This window comes from Cottoperca gobio, chromosome 13, assembly GCF_900634415.1.
Source record: "Cottoperca gobio chromosome 13, fCotGob3.1, whole genome shotgun sequence".
Taxonomy (NCBI): Eukaryota; Metazoa; Chordata; class Actinopteri; order Perciformes; family Bovichtidae; genus Cottoperca; species Cottoperca gobio.
This window is the reverse complement of record NC_041367.1, coordinates 2,006,136-2,033,085: the sequence shown is the minus strand read 5'-3', so window position 1 is coordinate 2,033,085 and position 26,950 is coordinate 2,006,136. Positions and strand designations below refer to the sequence as shown.

The window sequence follows — 26,950 nt, the reverse complement described above, 5'->3', positions numbered from 1 at the left end:
TGAACATGCATAGCTTCGTCTTCCCCTCCACACACACAGACACACACACACACACACACACACACACACACACACACACACACACACACACACACACTCCTGTCACTCACACTCAGAACACATGTACAACCTGTGAAAATGAAATTCCGCTTCCCCTGGCAGGTTTTTCTAAATGTTAATGATTTACCGTTGATACGCCCGAGTGACAGATCCCGTGTTTAAGCGTCTCTGTGTGAACATTGAGCTACACGAGGTGGTGTTGCTCCTGTTTCTACGAGTTTGGCCTCGTCGTGTGTGTATGGGGGGGTTGAGGCAGATGGTCCCCAAGTGCTAAGCTCGGATGTTCGGTGTCACTCCTCGCTTACATGCTGACATTTACTGCACCGCTGCCGTCTTTGTGCTGCTCTCCTCACCGTGACAGCGGACTTACAGGACGACAAAACTCCCAGCGCAGTATCAATTTGCTCAGCCAGCTCACGGTAAATGGGGGATAAGATGCACACAAGACGTACACATACATGCACGCGCACATTTCCAGAGAAATGCAGTGGAGTGTAGGGACAGGAGTGAAAACACACACACACACTCACACACACACACACACACACACACACACACACACACACAGACACACACACACTCTGCTAGAGTAAGCAAGAGCTCCTAAACTCAAATTGGCTGCTGTGATAAAACCCTCAGAGGAAAATGATTGAAAGTTACTGAGTGACATTTGTGCAGACTGGCTGATGATTTACTGTATATGTGACAACATGGCTGCTGTGTAGATGCATTCACATGCATGACGCTTAATTCATTATCTTTTTTCAATATTGATCAGGCATCAAAAGAGCGTCCAACAAGCGTGCAGCTAAGACTTCATCCACTGTCATGTGCTGCAGAAATAATGCATTATTAATCTCCTCTTGACACACGGGCTGTTGTTGTCATAAATAGTTTAGAGAGCCTCATGACTCTCTCTAATGAATCAACATTCAAACTTCTGTTATCAATAATAATTAAATGCAACATATTCCAATGACATTAGAGGATGCACTTTCTGTTTCGGGCCGTACATCTTAGTTCTGAAGAGATAGGTGATTTATATCTGTATTCATATTTGTCTATTCTTTGTGTCCTGCAAGAGGAAGCGACCATATCACCTTCTCTCGGTTACAGCTTTTCCCAAGTTTGTTTCTGGAGTTTATTTCTAGAAGAACTATTTACCCTCGACAGTCATTTACTCATAAATAACTGCCTCGCACCTCCATCATAATAATGAGTATTTCAAGCAACTCTCTGGGTTTATGACTTTTATCAGGATCATTTCAAATGTTTTAATTATAGATTATAAACGACTCCGTATGGTCCACACTGCTGACAGTGGACTGGTGCTGTTGGTGGTCTCAGTGTGCCCGGGGTTCGTCAAAGATTATTTACAGATTCAAGGAGGTTGAGGCGACAGAATTACTGGAGCATAACTTGAAAAACACCATGAAATGGGACCAGGATCAATATTAAGTGACATCTCTGCACCCAATTTACCAACAGGATGTATCTTCTACGAAAAGTTGTCAGAGTCCAAATATGTCCAACTTTTCATCGGATCGGAAAAGTGAACGTATACAGGTACGCATGTCTAACCTGTTGATATCGTATCACTTACTAATACAAAATGTATCAGACGAATACCCAACGAATGCATAACGTATACAACAATATCGGCAACACGCTGGTGTACGTTGATATAAGGTAAGGTATAAGTAGTATTCGTTAAGAGCAGGCGGTGTTACGCTGGGGTGCGTTGTTGAACGCTGATGTTTTGAGCATGTTCAAAATTACCGGACGTATCCGACGTGTGCTTCATAAGATATGCAGACGTTACGTTACGTTAGACATACGTGAATACGGAATACGTACGTGAATACTTACCTACGTAAATATAGTACATGAATACTTACCTACGTAAATATAGTACGTGAATACTTACCTACGTAAATATAGTACGTGAATACTTACCTACGTGAATACAGTACGTGAATATTTACCTACGTAAATACAGTACGTGAATATTACCTACGTAAATACAGTACGTGAATATTTACCTACGTAAATACAGTACGTGAATACTTACCTACGTAAATACAGTACGTGAATACTTACCTACGTAAATACAGTAAGTGAATACTTACCTACGTAAATACAGTAAGTGAATACTTACCTACGTAAATACAGTAAGTGAATACTTACCTACGTAATACAGTACGTGAATACTTACCTACGTAAATACTAGTAAGTGAATACTTACCTACGTAAATATAGTACGTGAATACTTACCTATGTAAATACAGTAAGTGAATACTTACCTACGTAAATATAGTACGTGAATACTTACCTATGTAAATACAGTAAGTGAATACTTACCTACGTAAATATAGTAAGTGAATACTTACCTACGTAAATATAGTAAGTGAATACTTACCTACGTAAATATAGTACGAGAATACTTACCTACGTAAATATAGTAAGTGAATACTTACCTACGTAAATATAGTACGAGAATACTTACCTACGTAAATATAGTACATGAATACTTACCTACGTAAATATAGTAAGTGAATACTTACCTACGTAAATATAGTACGTGAATACTTACCTACGTAAATATAGTACGTGAATACTTACCTACGTAAATATAGTACGTGAATACTTACCTACGTAAATATAGTAAGTGAATACTTACCTACGTAAATATAGTAAGTGAATACTTACCTACGTAAATATAGTACGTGAATACTTACCTACGTAAATATAGTAAGTGAATACTTACCTACGTAAATATAATACGTAAATACAGTACGTGAATATTTACCTACATAAATATAGTATGTGAATATTTACCTACAGCTACAACACCGCTGTGGAAAAGTTGGACGTATTTGGACTCTGACACATTTTGAGCTAATTTACATATTCACTGGCATGTTTCTGCCGTACGGAGCTGTGTGACAGGGCCTTGAGCGGGCCTTTGTTTGTGCATGCTCACGCACGTGGACACATGTGTACACACGTGTACATTTGGGAAACGTATGTGACATGCATGTGGGACATTGCAGGGATTATGGCCTTAAAGGGACAATTAGTGCTTAACTTTATCTCATTGAACAATGCTTTATTTAAGTATGTCTCTGCAGCACTGAGTGGCACAGGCCCTGAGGCTCAGCTATATCTACGGCTGTTTCTAGAACAGCTGACGGCATTTTTCCTGCAGTTAATGTGGCGTACTGAGAAGCTGCAGTAAAGATAATGTAAGTGTTGTAAAAGTGCTAAAGCTAATTACTGGCTGGCAGAGGTGCACGAGGAGAAGGGAGCTGCTTGAGATGGAGGACGGACGGGCAGAAGGTTTTGAAATGGAGAGTTGACTAACGAGCTGCGATCCGGATGGAGAGACTCTGAAGGTTAAAGTTTCATGTTACCTGCTGCCAAGTGCCAGGACAGTGGAGTAAAGCATTTGTGCTTCTTCTGCACAAATATTGATTAGCCTCTGATACCGTGTGACACTATCAAGGAGAAAGATCTTTGCTATTTTAATAAAGTCCTTATCGTGCTCCATCACCCTCGGTAATACAGTCCGCTTGTCTTCCAAATGTTGCTGTGGGAGAAATACATTATATAAAAGCTCACTCCACATATGCTTGCTCTCAATTAGCCCGTGTTACCTTTTGGACCTGCTGTGCTTTTAGATATTTTCCCACAATGTTTTTTTCACCTTTGACTTACAATGAAACGTCAGTGTGTGGTTATCATTATCATATAATAACATTGCTGTTGCTTGGAATTTAGCATTTGAATATTTGGATTAAATATTTTCCTGACCGGAGATAAAAGAAAGATTCAGTTCACTGTTGACTTGGTGCAGCATCTCTGCGCTGCCTGTTCACTGCACACCATCTGTACATACAAAACATACATTATTAGTGCGTTAATCCCAGAGCACAGATAAATCAAATCCTCCGAGAATATTGACATATTTCTGCAATAATCCCTGATTACATTCAATCACAGTTTTGTTATTTTACATAACTTATTTCCACCATACTGTGAGGTTTATAACAATATGCATGTAAAGATACTGGGCTGAGTTTATGCCTATGACATGCTGCTTAATATGTGTAAAGAAAAAAGAAGAATCGTAAGTGGCACAGAAATCTGCCCATATCTGATCTCTTCCTGCTCTCTTGATCGCAGGTGGTTGTTGAAATGCCTCATTTACTTACAGTAATTAAGTTATTTCAAAAGAATATTTATGAAGCTTTTATGCTATAAATGATCTAATGATGGTTGATCGTATCCGGCCCATCAGTGGGTCCGTCAGCCAGGACCTGTGTAATCGCTGTAATTTTGCGACGTAAAGGTCACATCCCCCGGCTGAATCGAGATAATGTTGCATTATGTGAATAAAGCCGTCCTGTATTATGAGGACTTAATGGTCCACTGAAGGCTGAAAGCTTTCAAAGCTGCAGCTTTTATAGCTGGAAATGACATGAAAAAACTAAATTACAGCAACAAGGTTTGATCACACTGTAAATGTCAAGTCAGTGGAATTTAAAATACATTATTATCTTGACTGCATTATTAGTTTGTCATGATGAATGTCACGTTCCCCAGATGAGTCCACACTCTGTTACAATAACGTCTATTCCTGTTACTCAGGATCGACCATTTTAGACATTTTGATTGGTTAAATATAAATATAGAAATGAGAAACCAGAAGAAGAAAAAAAAAGCTTACAAACCCAATTCCAAAGCCGGGATCCACTCGGTGTATTAGTGATGCTGTCGGTGCATTAGTCAACCTTACGCAGGGACTAACCACAATATTTAAATTATTCATGTAGACAAATTGTATCTATATTTTATATGCGAGCGAAGCACTTTCCTCGACTTACACGTGTCTTGTCCCGGCTCACGGCGGTTATCCTCCTCAGCAGCATGAGGAGTGACACAGTGGAATACGTGACCCCTGATCCGTCAGGAGAAAGCGTTTTAATCACAAATCAGTTATAAGCTGTGAGGCAGCTCTTCATGTTTCCAGGTTTAATCACTTTTCACTCACAGTGACTTTGAGCAGCAGGACAGTCTGACTCCCACCCCCCACGGGCCTGCTCTGAATGATCCACTTCCCTTCTAATTGGGGAGTGAATTGAAAACGACGACACAAAAACAGAGAGCGTTGACGCAAATCAACTCGCACAAGTTATTGAAGTTTACCGGCAGCCTTAACGCGTCTTCATGGTGCATTGGAGAGGCGGTAAAACAGGTTGGGAGCGGATATTAGAGCGACCGGGGAGGCCGTTAGTGGTGATCGATGAGCAGAAGTGTCTTCTGCAGACTTCATATCAGTGTCTTATCAAGGTCTACGTCTTTGGTTTCCTTGAAAGCAGACGAGCAGGTAAAGCAGACGAGCAGGCTTGTGGGTTTCTTTCATGAACACTTTTCTGTTGACCGGGACATTAAACCAGCAGATGCTCTAATAGAAATAAGAAATAGGAATATAAAAGCAATTTCAAAGTAGAAATATGAGGCTGTTTTTCTCCCAGCAAGGTGAAACAACAAGAGGAGGAGAGAACTGTATGAAGGGCAAATGAAAGAATGGAGAAACATGGCTCCATGGACAAATGGCGGAGATGACAGACACTTAATAAGAAGCTGAATTTGAGAAATGGCGGCGCGTGAACGACAGGAATAAATGAGAGAGCGAATGAGAGGAATAAATGATGGTAGGGATGGAGCTGTCCTCCAGCCAATCACTGAGTGTTTTCATTCTCTTCAGGTTGTCAGGGCTGGAACACTGCGACACACACACACACACTGGGGAATAGAGAGCGCAGGGACACACACACATACACACACACACACACACACACACACACACACACACACACACACACACACACACACACACTAACATTTCCCCAGCTATAGAAAAACAGGTGTAGACAGCAAGAAATCCAGTTTAAGCATTGTTGTGATGCTCCCATAATCTCTTACCTTTCCTTCTCACTTGCTACGAAGCACCCACCCACACACACCCACACACACACATTTTTGGCAGAGGCTTCCCCACCTTCACACTCCTAGGTCTCCGGTCCAATTTGAACAGCATCAGTGAGCGATGGTGTCCCACTGATGCCAGAAGACCTGGGTGAAAAAAGAAGAACAAGTCATTTTTCACAACGTGCCCTGACGCAAACTTCTCTCCAATCAGAGATCGGAACACATTTTGCCTGTGAGCATTTTTAGTTTGTGTTTGTGGGAAATGTGTCTGACTTTCCTTCACAGCCTTTGAAAAGAGCCTGAAGAAGAAGATGAAATATTCTCTGAGCTTCCAAAAAAACCTTTGGTTGAATCCAGAATATGTCAGTCGGCCTGAAGGAAGTATTTAAATACAGACCCAGGAGAGTTTACAGACGTCCCGGTGTGATGTCATCAGGGTCATCTTGGATTGGACAAACACAGCACTTGCAAATGTTGTTTTTGGCCATCTGCTGAAGCTACTGATGCAGTTGTTGTTCTTTCCCTGGTTCTAACCATGAGACTATTTATACAACGAATCCAGACCTGAGTGTGTTTGAAAGCAGGCGTTGAACAGTCCTTGTACAAATCATCCCTCTACTGTAGCTGCCATCAGTATATCTGTGTTTGAAGTACAGAATAATCTCCTACTCGTCCTCTCCAGGGACGTCCCACAGACTATATTTCTTCTGTGGCTATTCTCACACTCGCTTTACACGTTGCCGTATTCACACCCTCCTTTCCTTTCCTCCATCCTCACACTTCTCTCCCGTCTCCTCCCCTGAAGGTAAACGCTGCCAGCAGTGTTAGTAGAAGTGTCACCCGACACCATCGTCTTTTACAGTCTGCAGCAGCCGCTTTACGGCGAGCTCATCCATCCCGCACCATCAGCCTAATGCACTCATTACCGCAGACTCCACTATTAAGGATCGGTCCACAGACGCTGTGGCTGCATAAGCTTTTAAACAGGGTGATGTAAGTGATCGCAATTTACATATAAATACACCAGAGATGTGGAGGCTGTGTAGAGGCAGCGTCAACATTTTGATCTCGTTTCACTCTCAAATCCCCTAATAGAGCAGAAACAAGATTAGCATACATTTTGTGTTTTGGTCAGTGGGGACACGCCGCCTCTATAGTTCTATAATGACCCTGTGAAATATTGTAAAGCATTTTATGCTAAACCCATTTTCTGTAGCATTTATAGAAATCCAAACGTAAGTCGGCGTTCGTCTTCGCCCTCGGCTTTGAGCACATACTTCGGTTCTTGTTCAGCATTGAGCCCTGAATGCGGCCGGACAAAGTCTCCTGCCTCCGCGTTGGCTTCGCTCCAGGTTTTTGCTGAATCATGAACAGAGCAAAGCAGGCTGAGTGGAGCCGTATCCATTGTGTGGCTGGAGGAGAGCCTGTAACACTCAGTGGTGATGATGTTGAACAGCTGGGCCAGGCTGCTGGAGCTGTCGGCGTACGATGAGATGATGGATGGCGTCGTGGCACGACTTCAGCCCGTGTTTGGGCAGCGTGGCACCACATTATGTGCAATGGGCATAATTATTTCATCACTGCAATCTGGATCTGGGTGAGGGCAGTGGGTTATGATGAAAGAATGGAAAGAATATTATGTAGAGCTTTAATAATTATACTAATCCTTGGACTGATTCATCTTATCGTGCAGCAACATGAACATGTTCCAGGGGATTGTGTCTTTCTGTCTCTTCACTGACATGTCAATAGATTATATAAGGGAATTCAAAATGTGACTCCCATAGCAAGTGATAATAATAAGTAATGCTGAGACATGTCTGCAAGCATCGTGATCACGAGTGTGCATGAGGGTCCATGTTGTTTACAAATGGATGCAGACAGAAAGCAACACTTCCAGGATGAGGGTCATCACTCATTGTCCATCACAATAGCACCAGCAGACGAATGCTCTTTGCTGGAGGCTGCTCTTATGTGTTCATATCCCCCCCCCCCCCCCCCCCGCTCTCTGCCCTCAGGCTCACTCATATAAGACCTGCCATCTTCAAGATTAACAACCAGTCACAAATGACAAATCACACAAGTGACATGAAGCTTCCCCTGAACCTAACCAAGTGCTTCTCACGGTTAAACCGAAACCAAACTTTAATCTTTGGATTGTCACATCAAAAACGTATTTATTTATAGCAGCGGTGTGTGAGACATTTAGGTGGAAGGCACAGACAGATGATTTTCAAACGTGTACACAGCATGCACAGTGAAATGTGGGGGGGGGGAGGGGGCAGGGGTGGACCACACTCTGTACTCGAGCCGTTCAGGGACTTGAACCTGCGACTACACAAATAACACACTTGTGATTGTATGGACATGTTGCAACACAACTGTGCATTACAGGCAACACACACTCCCTTTGCAAAGGCTTCAGTGACCTGCGATGCAGTTTGGGTGAAGATGACCACAACACATAGAAGAAGATACGTTCCAGTAGCAGTGTACACGTGGACGTCGGCCCCACCTCTCTGTGGTCATCTACACGCTTTTAATGAGGCGGATTTCACAACTCAGCTGTCGCCATTTACATATGTTCAGTTTCTGCAGTCAGGCGACAACATGATTACGACACAGTGATTGAATAAACTGTACCTGTTAACCAGCAGTCATTAGCAGGCTGATGCCCCGGGCCCTTCGCAGCGTGGCTTCACGTCACCGCCCATAAACAGTGAAACAGCGAGCTGTCATCTTAACGTGTGTGCTCTCTGGAGGCTGTGTTGGGGTGAGAAGAAAGCAGTTCTTTGTGCGGCTGCAGGGCTGAGACGTAGAGAAGAAGGTGTGTAAGTACTCCTATAGTACTGACTTAAGTACTCCTATAGTACTGACTTAAGTACTCCTATAGTACTGACTTCTCCCCACTGTGTACTTACATTTCAGTGAATGGTTTCTATTCCACAGGAATCTGTTTGGTTTTAATTTGCCGACGTCTTTAAACAAGCTTCTCATAATCCAGCTTTTACCCGATCATAGGATGTAGATATGACATTCATAGTTAGGGGCCTTAAAAAGTCACAGACTGTGTGTGATATCGGGATAAACGGATGAAGTCGACTCGACTGTAATCCCTGAAAGGAAACCAGGTCCCTTGATGTGTTAAGAAAGAACTTCATTAAAGAAACAGACGAGCTGTATTCCTTCAGCAGAGAGAAGCAGGCTCTAAATCAAAGTTACACACACTGCGTATATTCTGCTGTTACATTTGTTCTGCTTTGTTGACCTCAGATCTAATAAACTGTATTCATGGTCAAAGGAAGTGTCAGCGAGGCGACGGTCTTTGTTTCATCGTGCAGCTCAGCTGTGCACAGACCGTCCTCAGGGGCATTAATGGGGGTCATAAACTTTGATACGGATGTTTGAACACATTGAACTCTAACTGGCCTCGCTCAGACGAGGACACATGTCCTCCCCCGGGGACATTTCCATGAACAGAATTGGAAAATAGAAACTATTGATTCCTCACTGGGTTTAATGTGATTGCCTTGCCTGTGTTCTGTTAATGTTAAGCATATTGTACTCTCACTGTCTTGGTTTCTTTCGTTGTCATTATTCGGAAGCCAAAACATACACTGTAGATTATGTTCATATTTTATATTCTCAACTTCCTTATATTTGAGACAAAGAGGGAGAAGTAAAGCAGTGTTTATCAGTCTCAGAATAGAAGCATAATTGTAATTGTTTGCATAATTGCATAATATGCAAAGTAAGGAAGGGAAAGATGTGTAATCCAGGCTTAGACTCACTGTAAGTGGCCTAAATCCAGTCATTGTGCTCTGTGGACTTTTCTGCAGTGACAGACAACAACAATGAGGCCTTATAGTATTATGAATTACATAGAAATATCTCACAGAGATTTATAAAGACTAAAGAGGCTTTAAACAATAAGCAGACGCTGTAACAAAACAAAAACATTATCACTAGTCACAAGAAATGTCTTTATATTGCGTTATGTGTTTTCCTCCCAGTGAACAGAGTGTTTCGCTCTACATGTTCCTAAATGAACAGAAACGCTTGAATAGTTTCTAAGTAGATGAACCATTAAGTAGATGAACCATTAAGTAGATGAACCATTAAGTAGATGAACCATTAAGTAGATGAACCATTCAGTAGCTAAACGATTCAATCGGGGTGTGTTTACCGTACAGTTCCAGCAGGTGTTGCATTGGATGCCAGTTGATAATTTGACGCTTGCGCAGCAGTGCTTTGGCAGGAATCCGAGTTTATGCCAAAGTGATTGACACGTCGCCCGCTGGGGTTTCACTTTATCGACATATAGGAGGAGGTGGGTCTGTGGCAACGCTCACAGCTGGCACAGCTAAAAGGACTTTCAAGCTGCTGAGACCAAAAAGCATCGATGTTTTCTGGACGAGGAGCGCTGCTGTCCAGTGAAAGGTCTGCAAAGAGGAGATGTCGAAGCTCGGGCTTGTTGATTCGGTCTAAAAGCTACTGCCAGTGGTGTTTCTCTGCATCAGACCAAAGTCTAATTCACCTCAACTTATGACCATGTGTGGTTTTATATCCTGGGCAGAACTAACTGGTAACATCTGACTTTATATATACATTACAGTTATACATAAAGACTTTACTTCAACATATATGTTTCTCATATAACAAGAAATGACTGGAGTTCAAAAGGTGTAGGAAACTTCAACATGTACTTAATATTCAGGATATCTCAGATATATTAGTGTTGCACAAGTAGCACAACTTGTGCAACACTAAAGCTCCAGAATACCCTTTTAAGGAGAAACACTTTCACTATTTATGAGTACAGTTGATCATGTGAATAGATGGATAGTTTACAGCACATGTCCTGGTGTTGTGTAATATATATATCCTTCAATCAAGTCCGAAAAGTGTTTGCTATCTTGTCATAAAACAGTCAAACTGTCCATCGAAAGCAAACGGACCAAAGCCCAAAGAGCCCAAAGAGCCCAAAGAGCCCAAAGAGCCCAAAGAGCCCAAAGAGCCCACCCACAGGCACCAAATTGGGGGGAAGAAAACATGAGTGATTTGAGGCATCCAGACCCTGACACTGACAGGGGCCTGTGAACCTGAGCCTGTGAACAGAGTCTGTAGCCCACCTACTGCTGCCTTGATGTGAGGGTTTGATTGACAGGTTCAGTCCTCCACCCTTCACTCTGACACACACTCTCACGTACACACACACACACACACACACACACGCACACACACACACACACACACACACACACACACACACACACACACACACACACACAGAGGGTTGGTGTTCACTCTGCTAGAAGACAGCAGGATGTCATTACCTCTGTGAGAGCAGCCTTTAATGTCATTAACAGAGAGGAGACGAGGGGTGGCAACCTCCAGGTCGTGTATACCCCCCCCCCTCCCCTCCTGCAACAGTTACTCCCTCCCCTCCAAGCCCCTGTAGAGGAAGTGTACTTACACACACACTACACAAACAACACTCTCAGTGGGAACATGCAGGCTGATTGGTATTAATCCTTATCTCCAGCATGGACAGCTTCTCAATTGTGTTTTTCCCTCGGCTGGCTAATTTCATGAAGAGCGTAATTACAGCATTTTCAATTTCGGCCCCTCTGCAGAGTTATGAGGCTGACAGTCTATCTCTGCATTGCAGCTGAGAGGGTTTGTGTGTGTGTGCATGTGTGCGCGTGTGTGTGTGTGTGTGTGTGTGTGTGTGTGTGTGTGTGTGTGTGTGTGTGTGTGTGTGTGTGTGCGTGTGCGTGTGTGTAAGTAAGTCCCCCAGAGTACTTGTGGATGTGCGATTGTGTTTTTGTGACTAAAACGAGAGGGAGAATTAGCGGGTTATGGGGGTGACTAATACAAGAGATGATTTCAAGACAAATCCAAATTGGAAAAGCAGCTGAAATCATGACAACTGTGTAAACTGTCAACAGCAACTCTTGTGCAAATAGAGATGATTTATTAATAATGGCGAGCAAGAATATTAAGATAATGTGGGTGCAGACGTGTTAGTGGCAGAACGTGTTCAGGAACAGCGTGATATCCAGTCGTCTGATTTACTTACAGTCTCGGCGGTGTGTGTGTGTGCGTGTGCGTGTGTGTGTGTGTGTGTGTGTGTGTGTGTGTGTGTGTGTGTTCCAGCAGTAGGAGGATGAAAGGCATGTCAGCTCTGATTAGAACTGGCGAACTGGCACAGTTAAATGTGTGTGTGTGTGTGTGTTCATGCCTGTGCTTTGGTCACTCTCCAGTAGGGAGATCGGAGCTGCCCTAAGGCGGTGGCCACGTTCCAGCTCCTCCTTTCATCTCCGCTCATATCTTTCTCTTCCTCAGTGATGCAACAGTTTCCCGCCTGATGTCTCCACTCTTACTTCTCACTCGAACGCTCATTCAGCAGCTGCTGCACATATATATGCACGTATGTGCAAAAGGAGCCTGCGAGTGTATTCGGATGCAGGCAGCTCATCGGCGACGGTCTGTCAGCTTTGATTATGACTTGAGGCGCCGAGGCGCCCTGGCCCCCGATACTTTGTCACAGTCCTACAGCTCTGCAAACACAGGCCACCGGTGCCAGTAAAGCATCTCTGCCTTTACTGATAATGAGCTCTGTGTCCTCAAAGATAGTCTGCTGTGGACGGGTGCCAGAGTCCCTTGAGGTGCGCTGCACGACTTCTGACACCAACAGGACAGCAGCTTTATTCCTGTGCGCACATTCACACTGACTAATAGACCGTCATTAATATTTAGACTTGATTAAATGAACATGTGATGGTGCCCAAGGTAGGGACTAAGGTGGAGGAAAGAATGAGACACATAGAGGGTGTCTAAAAAGTCAAGTAAGTTAGTCTGAAAGTTTTAAGTGTGCAAAGCCATTAATAATGTTTCAGACATCCTGCGTGGCGTAGTGACGACCATACAAACCATGTATTACGCCAAATAGTCAAACAGTGATGATAACACAGCAAATATAGAAATTTCAGTGCAGAATCCATATCCATTAGTTTGCATCCATTAGTTTTAAATAGCCCCCCTTCAAGAAGACAGAGTTCCTTCTGACCATAAATCTACCTCTTAAAAGCCTAATGTGACGCAGTGGCACACATTTAGCTAACAGTTTAACGCAGCAATTAGCGCTTGTGAGCTCTCTGCCAAGTGCCAGCCGCCCAACATCTGTTCCTCCGCTGCCACCAGGGCCGGCACTTCCACCCTCGTCCCTCCCTCCTCCACCAGCCATCTTCCCCTCTCCGCAGGCGGCGGAACACTAATCGAGGAGCGGAGTGATAGGCGCACGTATAAAAAGAAAACAAAGTAATACGTTTGTTGAGTGTTTACTCGAGTCCTAAAAGATGGAGGTCCTCCTCCAGTGCTCTCCTTGACCCGTCTCCACGCTCCCCCATCAGCTACAGCCTCTGCTGTGGGCGTGCACCATCAGCAGATTCCCCCTGATGGGGAGCTCCAGCCCTCGCCTGTGCATATTGGATTTATTTCTCGCTCCAGCAGTCATGGATTTTCCATTTGCCTTTTTCGTGCGGTGGAGCACCATTGAGAGAAGCAGCACATCAACACTGTTGCATCTTCTGTCGCTCCCCGTCGCACACCGTTTGCTCAAAGCCATTTTCTGATTTTGCTCTCCCCAGCAAGGCGTGCTCCTCGTGTTGTGGGGGTCCATTTAACCCTGATAAGTCATTGTTCAGGCAGTACAGAAGAGGGGAGTCTTTAGAGTATGCAGACAGTGTCGACACCCCCCCTATTCTCTTATGTTCTGTTCTCCTTTTCCCTTTTTCTACTCTTCCTTCATTATTCTGCCTACAGCTCCTCTGTGGGCAAATTGCCATTTCAGAGTCCCTGCCCCAACAGGAAGGTGGGGTGAGGGGGGATGAGGGGGGGTGAGGGGATTATGACACAAGCAGGATGAAAGGGGAGAGAAAGGGGAAGTAGAAAATAAAGTTGCTCTTATCAGAACTTGCCAGGGGCAATGTGCACACAAAGCTGCTTGGGAATCCAATTTAGTCTTTGCTGTTAGTTTAAGTGATATCAGTGCAATTAGCTGTCACAGGTCAGAGAGTGAGCCGGACGCGTTAAGTGATTTCCTGAAATCCAACTAGTGGAAGCGCGAGGGGACGTCAAGTCGCCGAGAAGCAGAAAAACACTTTCCCTCGCCCACTCCGCAAATGGACGACTTCTTTACTCGTCCCGCTAATAAATGTCAGTTATCTCTTTTGTCTTGCTCGTGTCAGCCGCTCACTCTGAATTTAAACTGATTTTCTCTCTCTGTATTTCTACACAAAGGTGACTTTGAGACGTCGTAGTTTCATTTGAGCCTCGTGTAACTCAATTGTTCTGTATGTTGTTTTTTGGTACAGAGAATGCCTACATGTTGCGGAGGGCGGACAGAAGGAATGCCCTTGGTGTTTTTCACAAGAGCAATTACACACAAGGTGCATTGCCGGGAATATGATCTATTTATAAACCTTCGGCTTCTGCTGCTGCGTTGCAGCTGTAGCGTGGTTTGTTTTCAAAATGACATACGTAACAGGGAAGTAGGGAGTAGAAATAACCCAACACGGGGGAAACTCAGTGAAAGCCTATTTATGGTCTGCTCTGCTGTATCATTCAGAAACTTCTGTCCTGCAGCTTCCCTTCACTACGCAGTATTCCAGAGGTGATAGATCTCTGCAACCTCAAGTTGCTTGTGTAACCTCCAGGACTGGCTGGGAACATCCGGAAGAGACAAGCTATTGACGTTCACATTTGCTGTATCTGTAATGTGCATGTGTAATAGAGAAGACTGGCACACACAGACATTTCAGCCAATGCCTTCCTCCTAGGTGTGCAGGCTCAACAGTGCCCCCCCCCTCCTTTGCAACTGTATTACAACATGCGTCATAAAAAGGGAGCTGAGCAGATAACAAGGAAGTCATGTGTTGCATTGACGTAGGGATAAAAGGAAAGAAATAATTACATTTGTAAAAAAACACATCATTCATACTTCCTCCTCCACCTGATTAACACTGACCTCCTCCCTCCTCTTCCTCTCTCCTCCCTTCTTCCTGGTGTCTAGGGGAGATCTGTGCGTTCAACATCCACGGGCTGGAGGCTCCGTTCGAGGCGGTGGTGCTGAACGGTACGTCTGGCGAGGGCCAGCTGAGGGCCCGCGGACTGGTGGACTGCGAGCTGCAGAAGGAATACACCTTCATAATCCAGGCTCACGACTGCGGCTCTGGCCCCCGGGGCACGGAGGTCAAGAAGTCCCACAAGTGAGTAAATGCAGACAACAGCAACAGTGTCTAACAGAATACACAAGCACAGTACTACACATGTGTGTTTCAGCGTAGACCTGGCACGCTTGTGTAAAGTCAGTGAAAAGGAAAGGCTACCAAGGACAAGGGAACGGGCAATTCAATAAACAAGAGGTTTCATAATTCATATAAAAATGTTTGAGCTAAATTATGTAAAACTACAAGTACTTACTGTACTGTATAATTCATCATTCATTTAGACAATGGCTCAGGTCCAATCAAATGTTCAGCTGTGCTGTAAAACGTGTGTGTGTGTGTGTGCGTGTGTGCGTGTGTGTGTGTGTGTGTGTGTGTGTGTGTGTGTGTGTGTGTGTGTGTGTGTGTGTGTAGCAAAGCCAAACAAGCTGCCAGAACAAACAACACACATGAAATATGTTCCCGATCCAGTTCTATGGATGGTCCAACGATCAGAACGTTCTGGAATCGGCCTCTTAGTCGTTCTTAACCAAAGAGCACGTAGACATCAGCTGAAGGTTTCGTCCATAGTGATGCAAGGTGTCCCGACAGAGCTGCTCGTCAACACACAGATGTATATAACTCTGTGTAACCTCTAACACTAATACACCTGCCTGCACCACCACTTGTTTGTCTAGTGCAGGGGTATCAAACATGCGACCCGGGGGCCAAAACTGGCCCGCCAAAGGGTCCAATCTGGCCTGTGGGATGACTTTGCAAAGTGTAAAAATTAGTTGTTTTGATCATAAAGTAAAATACTGTTCCAGATACCTGTGACTAAATGTGTTGTGCCTTTGTAGACACACTGATCTGTAAGTTGTAACACACATGTGTAAATGATAAAATGAGGCACAATATTGTTGCAATTGCAACTTTTTTTCTTAAGAAATTTCAGGTTCATAATGTTTTGTAAAAAGATACAATTTGAACATTTTCAGAATGTACGAAGGGAAAGATTTGGAGTTGTCGTTATTTATCCGTTATTATGCTGTGATTTTACTGGTTCGGCCCACTTGAATTGTGCTGCATGTGGCCCCTGAACTAAAATGAGTTTGACACCCCTGGTCTAGTGAATGAAAAGAAAGACGAAGAAAACAAACAATTTTACTGATTGTGTCGCTGGCGAGGTCCTTCAACAGCATGATTGGGTTGAAAAGAATAATGAATAATAAAAGGAAAAGACTGCACACTCAACCTACTCATGTTCTTTTTCTATGTACCTGATTAATGATGGTCCGTGCATTGAACTGGACTGTGTGGACGTCGCACTGTTATGCAAAGCAATTTACAATAAGTGCATTCGACCACGTTGGTACAAACCCAAAAAGTGGGAGAATCACAAGTACATCCTCTGCGATAGGAGAACATATTATTATTGTTTTTGGCCGAGGTGCAGTCTAAATATAATCAGCCTTCTCGCAGTCTTATAAAAAGTTACCCCAAGAAGTCAAAGTGCACAATTATCCCTCCCTCCCACACCTTGAATAAAGCACTTGGCTGCAGCGTAATCCCAGATTGTTCTGAGAACAATGCATGCCAGCACAGACACAGCACAACACCCACCACCAACACACTTCTGTGAAGAGGTCAACTGATAAAAACTACGTGTCACACTTGACCCTCCTGATTGCAGCTTCTGTCGAAAAATTTCTCTCCGCTCAGTCTTTCAGACAACAACCTCCGTCACAAAACCCCCTCAACTCAGCCAACAATGGAGCCAAGCACAGACATCTATCATCTTGTCTACACACACACACATACACACATACACACACACACGTACACACTAGCTCTAGCCTCAGTGAAAGTTTTAAATCAGTCGAATGTAACTTGTATTTACTGTGTTTCGGTACTTTTTCCTTGCTGTTGATCATGTTTTTTATCCATTTTAAGCAGCCAGTTATTCTGTTATGTCACACTAATACTTGCTATCAACATAACTCACTGCCTGCTGTGAGGCCCAGTTTGGTTGGTACAGGCCGTTGCTGGAGGCGAAGTGCATTTGGGGACACTTTAAATGGCCTGTCCTTTCGCTGGCAACTCTCAAAGGATGAGGCTGGCCTTTCGCCGCGCTGCTCGCTTGCTCTGATTTAGAAAGAAGCTAACAGGAAGGAAGAAAAATCTCTGCCTAAGGCTGTGCTCAAATTACACATGACACGTCAACATCAGAGAAGGAAGGCAGTCAAGAAAATTAGAAGCTAAAGAGGACAGGGGAGAGGATCAGGAGTGACACAGGATGAGTTTAAACGTCACCCTCTGTCCTCTATTCCTCCCTGCTCTGCTTACCACTGGCTGCTGCCCTACTTCTCTGACTCAGCTAGCCCTCGCTGTCCAGCACAGGCATTGTACGTTTCTGCAAACCACGGATACGTTAAATGTCAACATTCCTGCAATTGAAGTAGTACAACAAACGACCGTTATTGAAAGTAACAAGCTATAATAACTGATATAACAGTTGAGAAAGTGTCTTTAGTAGCAAGCACAGGACTTTCACCCAGGACACTGTTGCTGTCACCTGTGAAACCGGAAGTGGAGTTATTTTTAACGTAATCATGTCGTGTGACTCGTGTGACTCTTGTCGTGTGACTCGTTTGACCCGTGTCGTGTGACTCAAGTGATCCGTGTGATCTGTGTGACACATCTGACTCGTGTCGTGTAACTCGTGTCGTGTAACTCGTGTCGTGTGACTTGTGTCGTGTGACTCGTTTGACCCGTGTCGTGTGTCTCGTGTGACCCGTGTCGTGTGTCTCGTGTGACTCATGTCGTGTAACTCGTTTGACCCGTGTCGTGTGTCTCGTGTGACTCGTGTCGTGTGACTTGTGTGACTCGTGTCGTGTGACTCGTGTGACTTGTGTCGTGTGACTCGTGTGATGTGTCGTGTGACTCGTGTCGTGTGACCTGTGTCGTGTGACTCGTGTCGTGTGACCTGTGTCGTGTGACTTGTGTCGTGTGACTCGTGTGATGTGTCGTGTGACTCGTGTGACTCGTGTCGTGTGACCTGTGTCGTGTGACTCGTGTCGTGTGACTCGTGTGACTCGTGTCGTGAGACTCGTGTGACTCGTGTCGTGAGACTCGTGTGACTCGTGTCGTGAGACTCGTGTGACTCGTGTCGTGTGACTCGTGTCATGTGACTCGTGTCGTGTGACACGTCCGTAGCTTTTTTTAATCTAAACAATTATTTTTTCTTAATCCAAACCAATTAGTGTTGTTGCCTAAACCTAACCAATTGTTTCTCCGAGCATTATCCGAGGCTGATATGAAACTTATATATGTATCATATTAGAAAATCTGACCGTATCCGTGATTTTGCAGAAATGTAAAAAGTCAATTCTGCCGACGGCGCTGTCTGACCCCGTCCTTCTCTCCGTCTTTGTTACAGTGTTGAATATTTCGTCAGACTGCCTCTACACTCACAAATGAATGCGCTCTCTGCCCCGGCTGTACAGATCTGTCTCTCAGCATGACAGAAATGCTGGTTTATTTGCAAACAAATGAAATATCGTTTCCTTTTCAAAATGCCAAGTCAAACTTAGAATACACACATCATCCTGTGAAGCCAGTAAAAGTGTTATATTCTTCCAATCTCGGTGACTTTTTCCAAAGTGACAGCAACGGACGGCTTCATACCGTAAACACTGACGTTAATGGCTGCCTTTTTCTGAGTCATATATCAGCGTATGCATTTGCCTGTTCTGATTCACATCGCTTCACTTTGCCCTTTGAGATATTCTGCTTCGCTGCCCGTGGAAGCTTTAGCCAATTGTCGGCAAAGCTCAAATGAATTCACCTTAAACTCCTTGACACTGTTTCTGCTCCGGTCAGCTTTAAATGAAACACAAATTAATCTGCAATAATGTAGCGCTGACCTCTGCCAAGTGAACCGTTTGTACTGAACTGCCAAGTGTACTGAGCCGTTGTAGTAAAGACCCATAAATGTGATAAATGTCCATTTTGTGTCTATCTATTGATGTAAAATAATAGTGATTCGACTGAGAAATTAATAACAATATTTAATTGGTGTCAAGTACTGCTGCTCTTTCTGAGAAGAATTGAAATAAAATGGTGCATCAAGAACAACATATAACTGTCGGGCAGTGTTGAATAAGATGGTTTTAACATCCTCAAAGCTGCTTAAAGGGAAAGAGTGGCGACGATGAATGTTAAGGGGTTAATTAAAACATTCAAGATCTTACCTTCAGTAGCGGCCGTACGGATGTTTGACCGCCACATAACTGCAGACTGATATATCTCAACAACTATTGCATTGACATTTAATGTCTGGCAGGTTCCAAGACGATGCATCCTAATGATGTTATTGATCCCCTGACTTCTGTGTAAAAAGTCTCAAATGTTGGCTGGATTGACACAAAGAAGATCATCTTCCTCTTCGGGTGAATTGTAATAATTTCATTGTCATCTGGTGTCCTCATAACCGCCTTCAAAATCCCTGATTTAGATTCAATTAATGTTTTAAAATAAGGATTTCAACTTGTAGATCGTAGAAGACTTTTCTCCGATCTATACTTATTTGGTGGAACACTGTTTAGTTTGTACCTCTTTGCACCTCTTAAATGATCATGAAGAAGCCTGTGTGGGGAAATGACTCTTCAGTTGGTTCATTAAGGTTTGGAATTACGGTTTAAGGAAACATTACAAAGCATATCTATAATCTATATCTATAAATCTATAAATATTTGCCTTTGTTTGAGTAGACTTCTCAAAGAGTTTGAGTAGACTTCTCAAAGAGTCACCAGTGTAGTCGGCCACTTTCAAGGCCTTTGGTGGGTGCAGGTGAAAAACAACTTAATTAGCATCTGAAGCTCTCTGTGCTGTTTGTGCCTCAGCGTTCCCCACACACCGGCTCTGTGCATGTTTCTACTGTTACTATGGAGTAATTATGCATCAGGGATATCTCACTGCCTTGCAAAGTGTGTCATATTCATAATCTTTTCCTGGACTCGCACCTAACAGCGACACATGTATTTAACACCTGCCCAGGGGTTAAGTGCCTGGAGGCATTCACAACAGGGTTAGGTGCCCCCGAGGTTGTGTGTGTGTGTGCAAATGTGTGTGTGTGTGTGTGTGAGAGAAAATGTACAAGTAATTGAGACACAGATGTTTTATCGTGTCTTCGTAGCCGCACATTCACACACACGCTGGGTGCTTGGCAGCGCAGAAGTTATTAAAGTCATCATTAGTGAATCTTAGAGGCCCGTGTGTCTTAACCTCGCTCGGAGTCAACTTCACACTGATACTCCAACATTTACATATAAATAAGACAAATATCGTAGCTCGGGATTAATAGGTAGATTCTGCACCTCGTAAGCAACTTTCACACACACAAACTCATACTTATACGTAGACAACCAGAGAAAACTCACTCAACATTAACAAAGAAAGTCACTTTTTTAGGAGTGAGGAAGTGGGCCAAGAGCTGTGCCTTGTTAGCATAAGCTGTCATGATACATTTCTGCAGCGAGAAGAGGGGACTCCACACTGATAGTGCAGGCCTGTCAATGTGTCGGCACTTTATTCTACCAAGAATCTTATCTCCATACTTGTCACACTTGATGCTAATATGAGTGAAACCTCATTCTGTCAAAACCCGTTAGTTGACGTGGTTATTATTCCTGGCAAGAAAGAAAAAAAACAAAATCTAGTGTAGGAATATGTTGTTTATTTTCAGCTAACATAATGTAATAGGAGCGTATAGTCTCTGTGTTTCAATTATGAATATGCACCGGCAGGAAATGCACCATCTGTGCTTGTCTGCTTCAGTTACCAGATGAAAGAAAGTGACACCAGCTCGCATCTCCCATTCAAACCACGATCAGACGTCGCGCCGAGTTTAGAAGTTTCAGAGTCGAGCAAAAGGACATTCAGTTATTTAATTGCGTGAAAATACTCTTAAAAGAATAATCTTTTCTCCAAGTGCATCAGTTTACATCTTTAACTTCTTCACTGCCTCTCTTCTGTGGCATGATAGTCTCAACCATCTCTCAATCCACACTATTAGGTGTGAAGTAAACGTCCTGTGGAGTGCTGGGCTTGTGCCTTGGGGTGGGAGTCGATGTGGAAGTGGGATTTCCTTGCATATGGATGAGGCTACCGTCCCATTTGGTCCCATTGGTATAGTGAGGGTTGTTTATTTCCATTCTAGTCTTACACAAGGAAATTGATGATTCAAGCTCTTGGCTTATTCTTGACAAAGATTAATTGAGTCCTCTGCCTTCGTGCGTGTGCGTGTGTGTGTGTGTGTGTGTGTGTGTGTGTGTGTGTGTGTGTGTCTGTGTGTGTGTGCGTGTGCAGGAGGCATTCAATAATGACTCTGTTTGAGTGGCTGTGTGCGGTTAAGCATTGATAAATAATGAGTGTGGATGAATATGTAATAAACTGGGAACAATACTAACCTAGCATTAACATGCATCACCTGGCTTTAGCATGCAGCTGCTGTCTGATTGTGTCTGCAGAAGATGGAGCTGGATTGGAATCACACCTGGCCCAGGAATACGTCTCCACTGCTTTCCGTGCACAACATTTTCTAATGAGATATTTATATCCTTGAAAAGCGACTACAAACATCGTCTCATTCCTTTCATGTTATAAGATTAAAGATGTTTGGTTTTACTTCTTCTACATACCTGGGAAGTCACTGCTTTAAGACTGTTGTTTCCTTGAAGTGCTATAGGAAGGTGCTTCGTAGGTTATTTAAGGCTTTATACACAAGTATTATAAGTATATTGTAATAGATGCAGGCAGTGCAGTGCAGTGTATCAAGCAGTGGAGCAACTAATCTCCTTCTTGTATTGGTCAAAATCCCAGCTGCAGTGTTCTGAATAAATATTTCTTCTAGAATTAGACAACTCTAGAACCCCTTCCAGATCTGTGGCTGGTGTCTGTTTGGTCAGAGAACCTCACTGTGGCTGCAGTACGATCCTCAGTTAGTTTAAACGTTAGAAAGTAACTATGGATTGTGTCCACCATCACATCACCAGCACATCTTCACTACAAGCTGCAAACCCTTTTTACATTAGTCATTTGATTCATTCGAGCTTTAACATGCAAGAGCTTTGAGCCGTTGATCTGGTGAATGTAAAGTAAAAGACAGCACACTGGGGTTGGATGGAGGGTATCAGTCATGTCAGGCGTGGCAGGGATTAAAAATCATGATGGGTAAAGCCCCCAAACCTGCAGTTATTGACTGCCTGCCCCCCCTCCTCCTTTGCAGAGCAGCTCAGAAGCTTCTGCAGCACACCAACCTGACCCTGACGAGCTCACAGGCAGGTAGCTTAGTGCTCCACTCCACTCAGTGGAGCTTTCACCAAGCTGTTTCAGCGACTTCATGATTCTGGCTGTGTTTCAAGCCAGTGGAAGACTTCCACCATGATCCCAATGCGTAGAAAGACACATGATAAGGACCTGAGTGACCTCGATGCTGTGTAAATACATGGAGACCACACACCAGTTTGCCTACAAGGCAAAACGTGGGGTAGAGGATGCAAGGTTGACCCTTTCAGACACTGTGGTCGGACACCTGCAATCAGCACACCCTTCTCTACTGCGTTTAATCATTTTAGTACACACAACCTCCCTGCTGCACCGAGTGGAGCTTCAGGTCAGCCCGGGACTGCTTTTATGGATTAAGAGTTGTTTATAGGCCAGGCCACAACAGGTGCTTGTAAAGGGTTTTAAGTCCAGTACGATTAAACACAGGGCACTGCATCCTGCCCTGTTAACACTGCTCCTGTCAGATGTAGTTTTAACACTTTGTGCCTGTTGTAATTCTCCATTATTTATTTGTTGTAGGAGAATATCTGTCACTGACGGACAATAAAGTGTTCTATCATCTTCAGACTCATTCTACTCAGGTGTCCAATTTGCAATATGGTTGCTTTTAAATATAGGTTTTTATACCACACTCTTGTTTCAGTGCAGAGTGAAAGCAGGGTTCCTTGTTGACTTTGTTCAAAGTAGTCATCCCTGTGGCTCTAGTTTTTTTTGTTTTCACACATCCATGGGGTTACTTAACCCCCGCTGACTTTCTGTGTCACACGTGGACCCCCTGCTTCTGCGCTGAGGTCTGTCACTGGGAGGAATGGCTCAGAATGGGTTAGCTTGGCAATGTTCCAGCTATTTGAAAACACACACATACACACACAGACACACACACTCACACATCCAAGCCCGAGAGAGCCAGGCGTCTGTTTCCGCCAGATGTGAGCCATCAGAAACACACACTCATATGCACACTCACAACGAGACGTATTCACAATTATTCCGTTTACTGTAGTTATAGATCGTGCACTTGGCTTGTGTGCACATAATCGCGCACACACAGCAGTTCCTCATACAAGCCCCAGAGGAGTGAAACATATGTTTGCTCCCTCACCACTGGGGAGTGTGGCGAAGCAGGGGGGTAATGTTTATGAGAGAGCGCCATTAATATGACAAAACAAGGCTGGCGGAGGGATTTACTGCACACACTGGTGCTGCCATCATCTGTCAGTGCTTCTTATCGCCATCGTCACTGCTGTTAGCATCACTGTTAACATCCCACCAATCCTAAAGCCCGGTGATTAATCACTGTGTAGGTGCATTTGTGTATTCTGTACTTGTGTCCAGTGGTGATGGAAGTACTCAGATCCTGTAAAGCTATCCTTTACTATAAGTTATGGTTCTACACGTACACAGTTTTCGGGAAAAGATAGACCAGTTTTGTTTTGTATTAGCATGACAAATGTTTGTAAAGGTGTTTCTGTCTGTGCTCTACTCACAGGTGTGAAGTGGGAGGAGCATAGTTGTCACATACTTCTCTCTGCACCAATCACAATTTGGCAACATAAAAGTAGCAAATCCACAATGTAAACAAGTGAAAGCCCTGCATTCAGAATTATAGCCATGTAAAAATATATCGTTGAGCTGTTGCTGGCTGAATGCTTAAACTATTGTTTCAGTTTATGCAGATGCTATGAAGTATGGTAAATTGATGCTTAACATTGTGTGCACGGACTGGTGTAATATTTCCTTTATTTCTACCATCCGATGTGCGTTAAGGTAAAGCAAAGCTTTATATTTTATTATATTCTCCATTTTAGTTATTAAAACTTTTAGTACATTTTGTCAGGTTTGGGGTTCCCAAAAGATATACTATTATAACTTGTTCAAAAGTAATAATTACATTGAATGATGCAGATGGTCAGGTGGTCACATGTTCAGATCATCAGGTGTTCAGGTGGAGCTGAGGAGCTGATTTGAAGTACTTAATGTAATGTTGGGTATTCTAATGTACGTATGTTAATACCTCATGTTTAGAGGCCCATCACATGTTTTGCATTAGGCGGTTGATATTCATATAGTAACTAAACTAATATAAATGTAGTCGATTAAATTGTACAATTAATGACTCTGAAATGTAATGGAGTCATAGTAAAAGTAGCATTAAAAATACTCAAATAAAGTGCAACTTTAAGTCAAAACTTCTTATTTACTGCCAGCACTGCATGTCCCCAATTGATTTGTCTCTTATGCATTTCAACTCTAGTTGTTTATGTGTTTCTTATTTTGTATTATACGGTTTAACTGAGCATCTGTTTGTGTTTGTACGCTCAAACACAAATGGTCTCCTATGTTTGTGTACTTGTGACAGGGAGAGATAAGGCAGTGTGTTAATCCATTCTGCGTGGGCTCGGCCTCCCAACTGTCTCCCTTTTGTTAGTCTCCATCTCCAGCCGACCACATGTGGGAGAGATATTACAGCTTCTCTTAATTGGATAACTCACCGCCATTACCATATCGACCGGCTAATCCTATGAATCATATACTCGTGTCCACCCCTTTGTCTCTTAAAGCATAGCACTACTTTGTATTTGCTATTTGAGTATTAGTATGTCTTATCTTCATTCATCACTGGTTGTCAGTCAATGAATTGAAGGATTGATTAAGCAATCTGTTGCCTCCTGGCTGCCGGAGAGTATTGATGAAGGCTTTTTAAAGTGATGAATGGTGGGGGGGTTTCATCATGTATGATTTAACATGAATTAATGCTGATAGATCACTTATGGAATGATTAATTAGTGCAGTTTAGTGCACATATGGTGGATAAAGAGATCCATGGGATTATTTCGCCAGACCAACCTAATCAAAGCAATCCATTGGGTCAGGTCAGACAGTGTATTACACAAAAGCACATTGTGACTTTTGGTTCTCGACGTAATTAATCTCCGGGAATGACATTCTGCCCTCAACCATCCAAACTTAACAATCGTCTGAGAGGCTGCAGTTGTAGTTGTAAATACTTTACTCCTTTCTAGAAAATTAATCCTCTAAGAACCATAGATAACTCTACTGTGTGCCAATCCATAATAGTTGTTGAGATATTGCAGTCTGGACCAAAGTGGGGTACTGACCATCTGGCAGACCAACATCACTGCTAGCATGGTTGAAAATAACCATTCATTCTGTACACTGAAATGGTATGTTCTACTTTGCTGCCACTGTTTTTCTATGATGTATTCTTCATATTGCTATATAAAGTCTAATCTAACTGACAAAATAATAACATACTTCCTTATTTCCCATACACACCAAGGACAAAGGATCAATTGAAAAGCAGTTACGCTCTATGCAGATGACTGACTGTTCTACACTAATCGCCGCTTTCCTCCGCTCTGTTTCCCCTTAATGTCTGCAGGGCGGTGGTGCACATTCAGGTCAACGATGTGAATGAGTTTGCCCCGGTGTTTCGGGAGCCCCAGTACCGAGCTGCAGTGACAGAGGGCAAGATTTACGACAGCATCCTGCAAGTGGAGGCCACTGACCAGGACTGCTCCCCACAGTACAGTCAGATCTGTAACTACCAGATCTCCACCACCAACACACCTTTCGCTATAGATCGCAATGGTGAGTAGAAGAGAAGAAAAATATATATTGAGAGCGTTGATAGGATGCAGGGTTTCAAACTAACAGGGATGTTTCGTACTAACAGGGATGTTTCGTACTAACAGGGATGTTTCGTACTAACAGGGATGTTTCGTACTAACAGGCATGCCTCGTGACAAAGCACTGAGAAATGACAGTGAGTGCCACAAATAAACCTTGATATCTCACCTAAACTGTTATCAACAGTGTGATATTCACTGCATTTATGATTTAGTTTGTGGGGAAGTGTTGTCACTTTTCTGGGTGTTCCCACTTTCCCTCAACGTACCGCATCTACAGCACTTCTGCTTCACTTATGTCAGTGATTTCTCACATCTTCTTAATAAAGTGTTTCGCTCTCTCTTTTACTGAAAGAAGAAACAAAAAAACATGTATGTCATAACACAGTGTCACTAGTGATCTAAAAATCCCATCCATGCACACACATGCACTTTACAGCCACAGGATATAGTTGCAAAAGCACTACACACACACATACCTGCATACACTCTGGTAGCAAAACCTAATACACTGGCAGATGTCTCTCCACGGGATCAAATGTGTTCTGTGCTCTTACCAAGGACAAAGTCGAGCTTTGCCCAAAGAGCCATGGGTCACCGCAAATCAGATCACAGAAGTTTGAGCACAAACATACACATGCAGAGATAAATGCTAAGAAAAAAGATCCATGGACACTCCCCAATACCCTC

General features: G+C 43.4%; 1 protein-coding gene across 1 annotated transcript in view; it reads left to right on the top strand.

Annotated features, from left to right (window-relative positions):
• LOC115017741 (calsyntenin-2-like) overlaps positions 1-26,950 on the top strand; it is a 124,356-nt gene that overhangs the window by 31,109 nt on the left and 66,297 nt on the right. The window contains exons 3-4 of the mRNA XM_029446428.1: positions 15,131-15,326; positions 26,014-26,222. Coding sequence (XP_029302288.1) covers positions 15,131-15,326; positions 26,014-26,222 — 405 coding nt within the window. The remainder of the gene's footprint in view (positions 1-15,130; positions 15,327-26,013; positions 26,223-26,950) is intronic.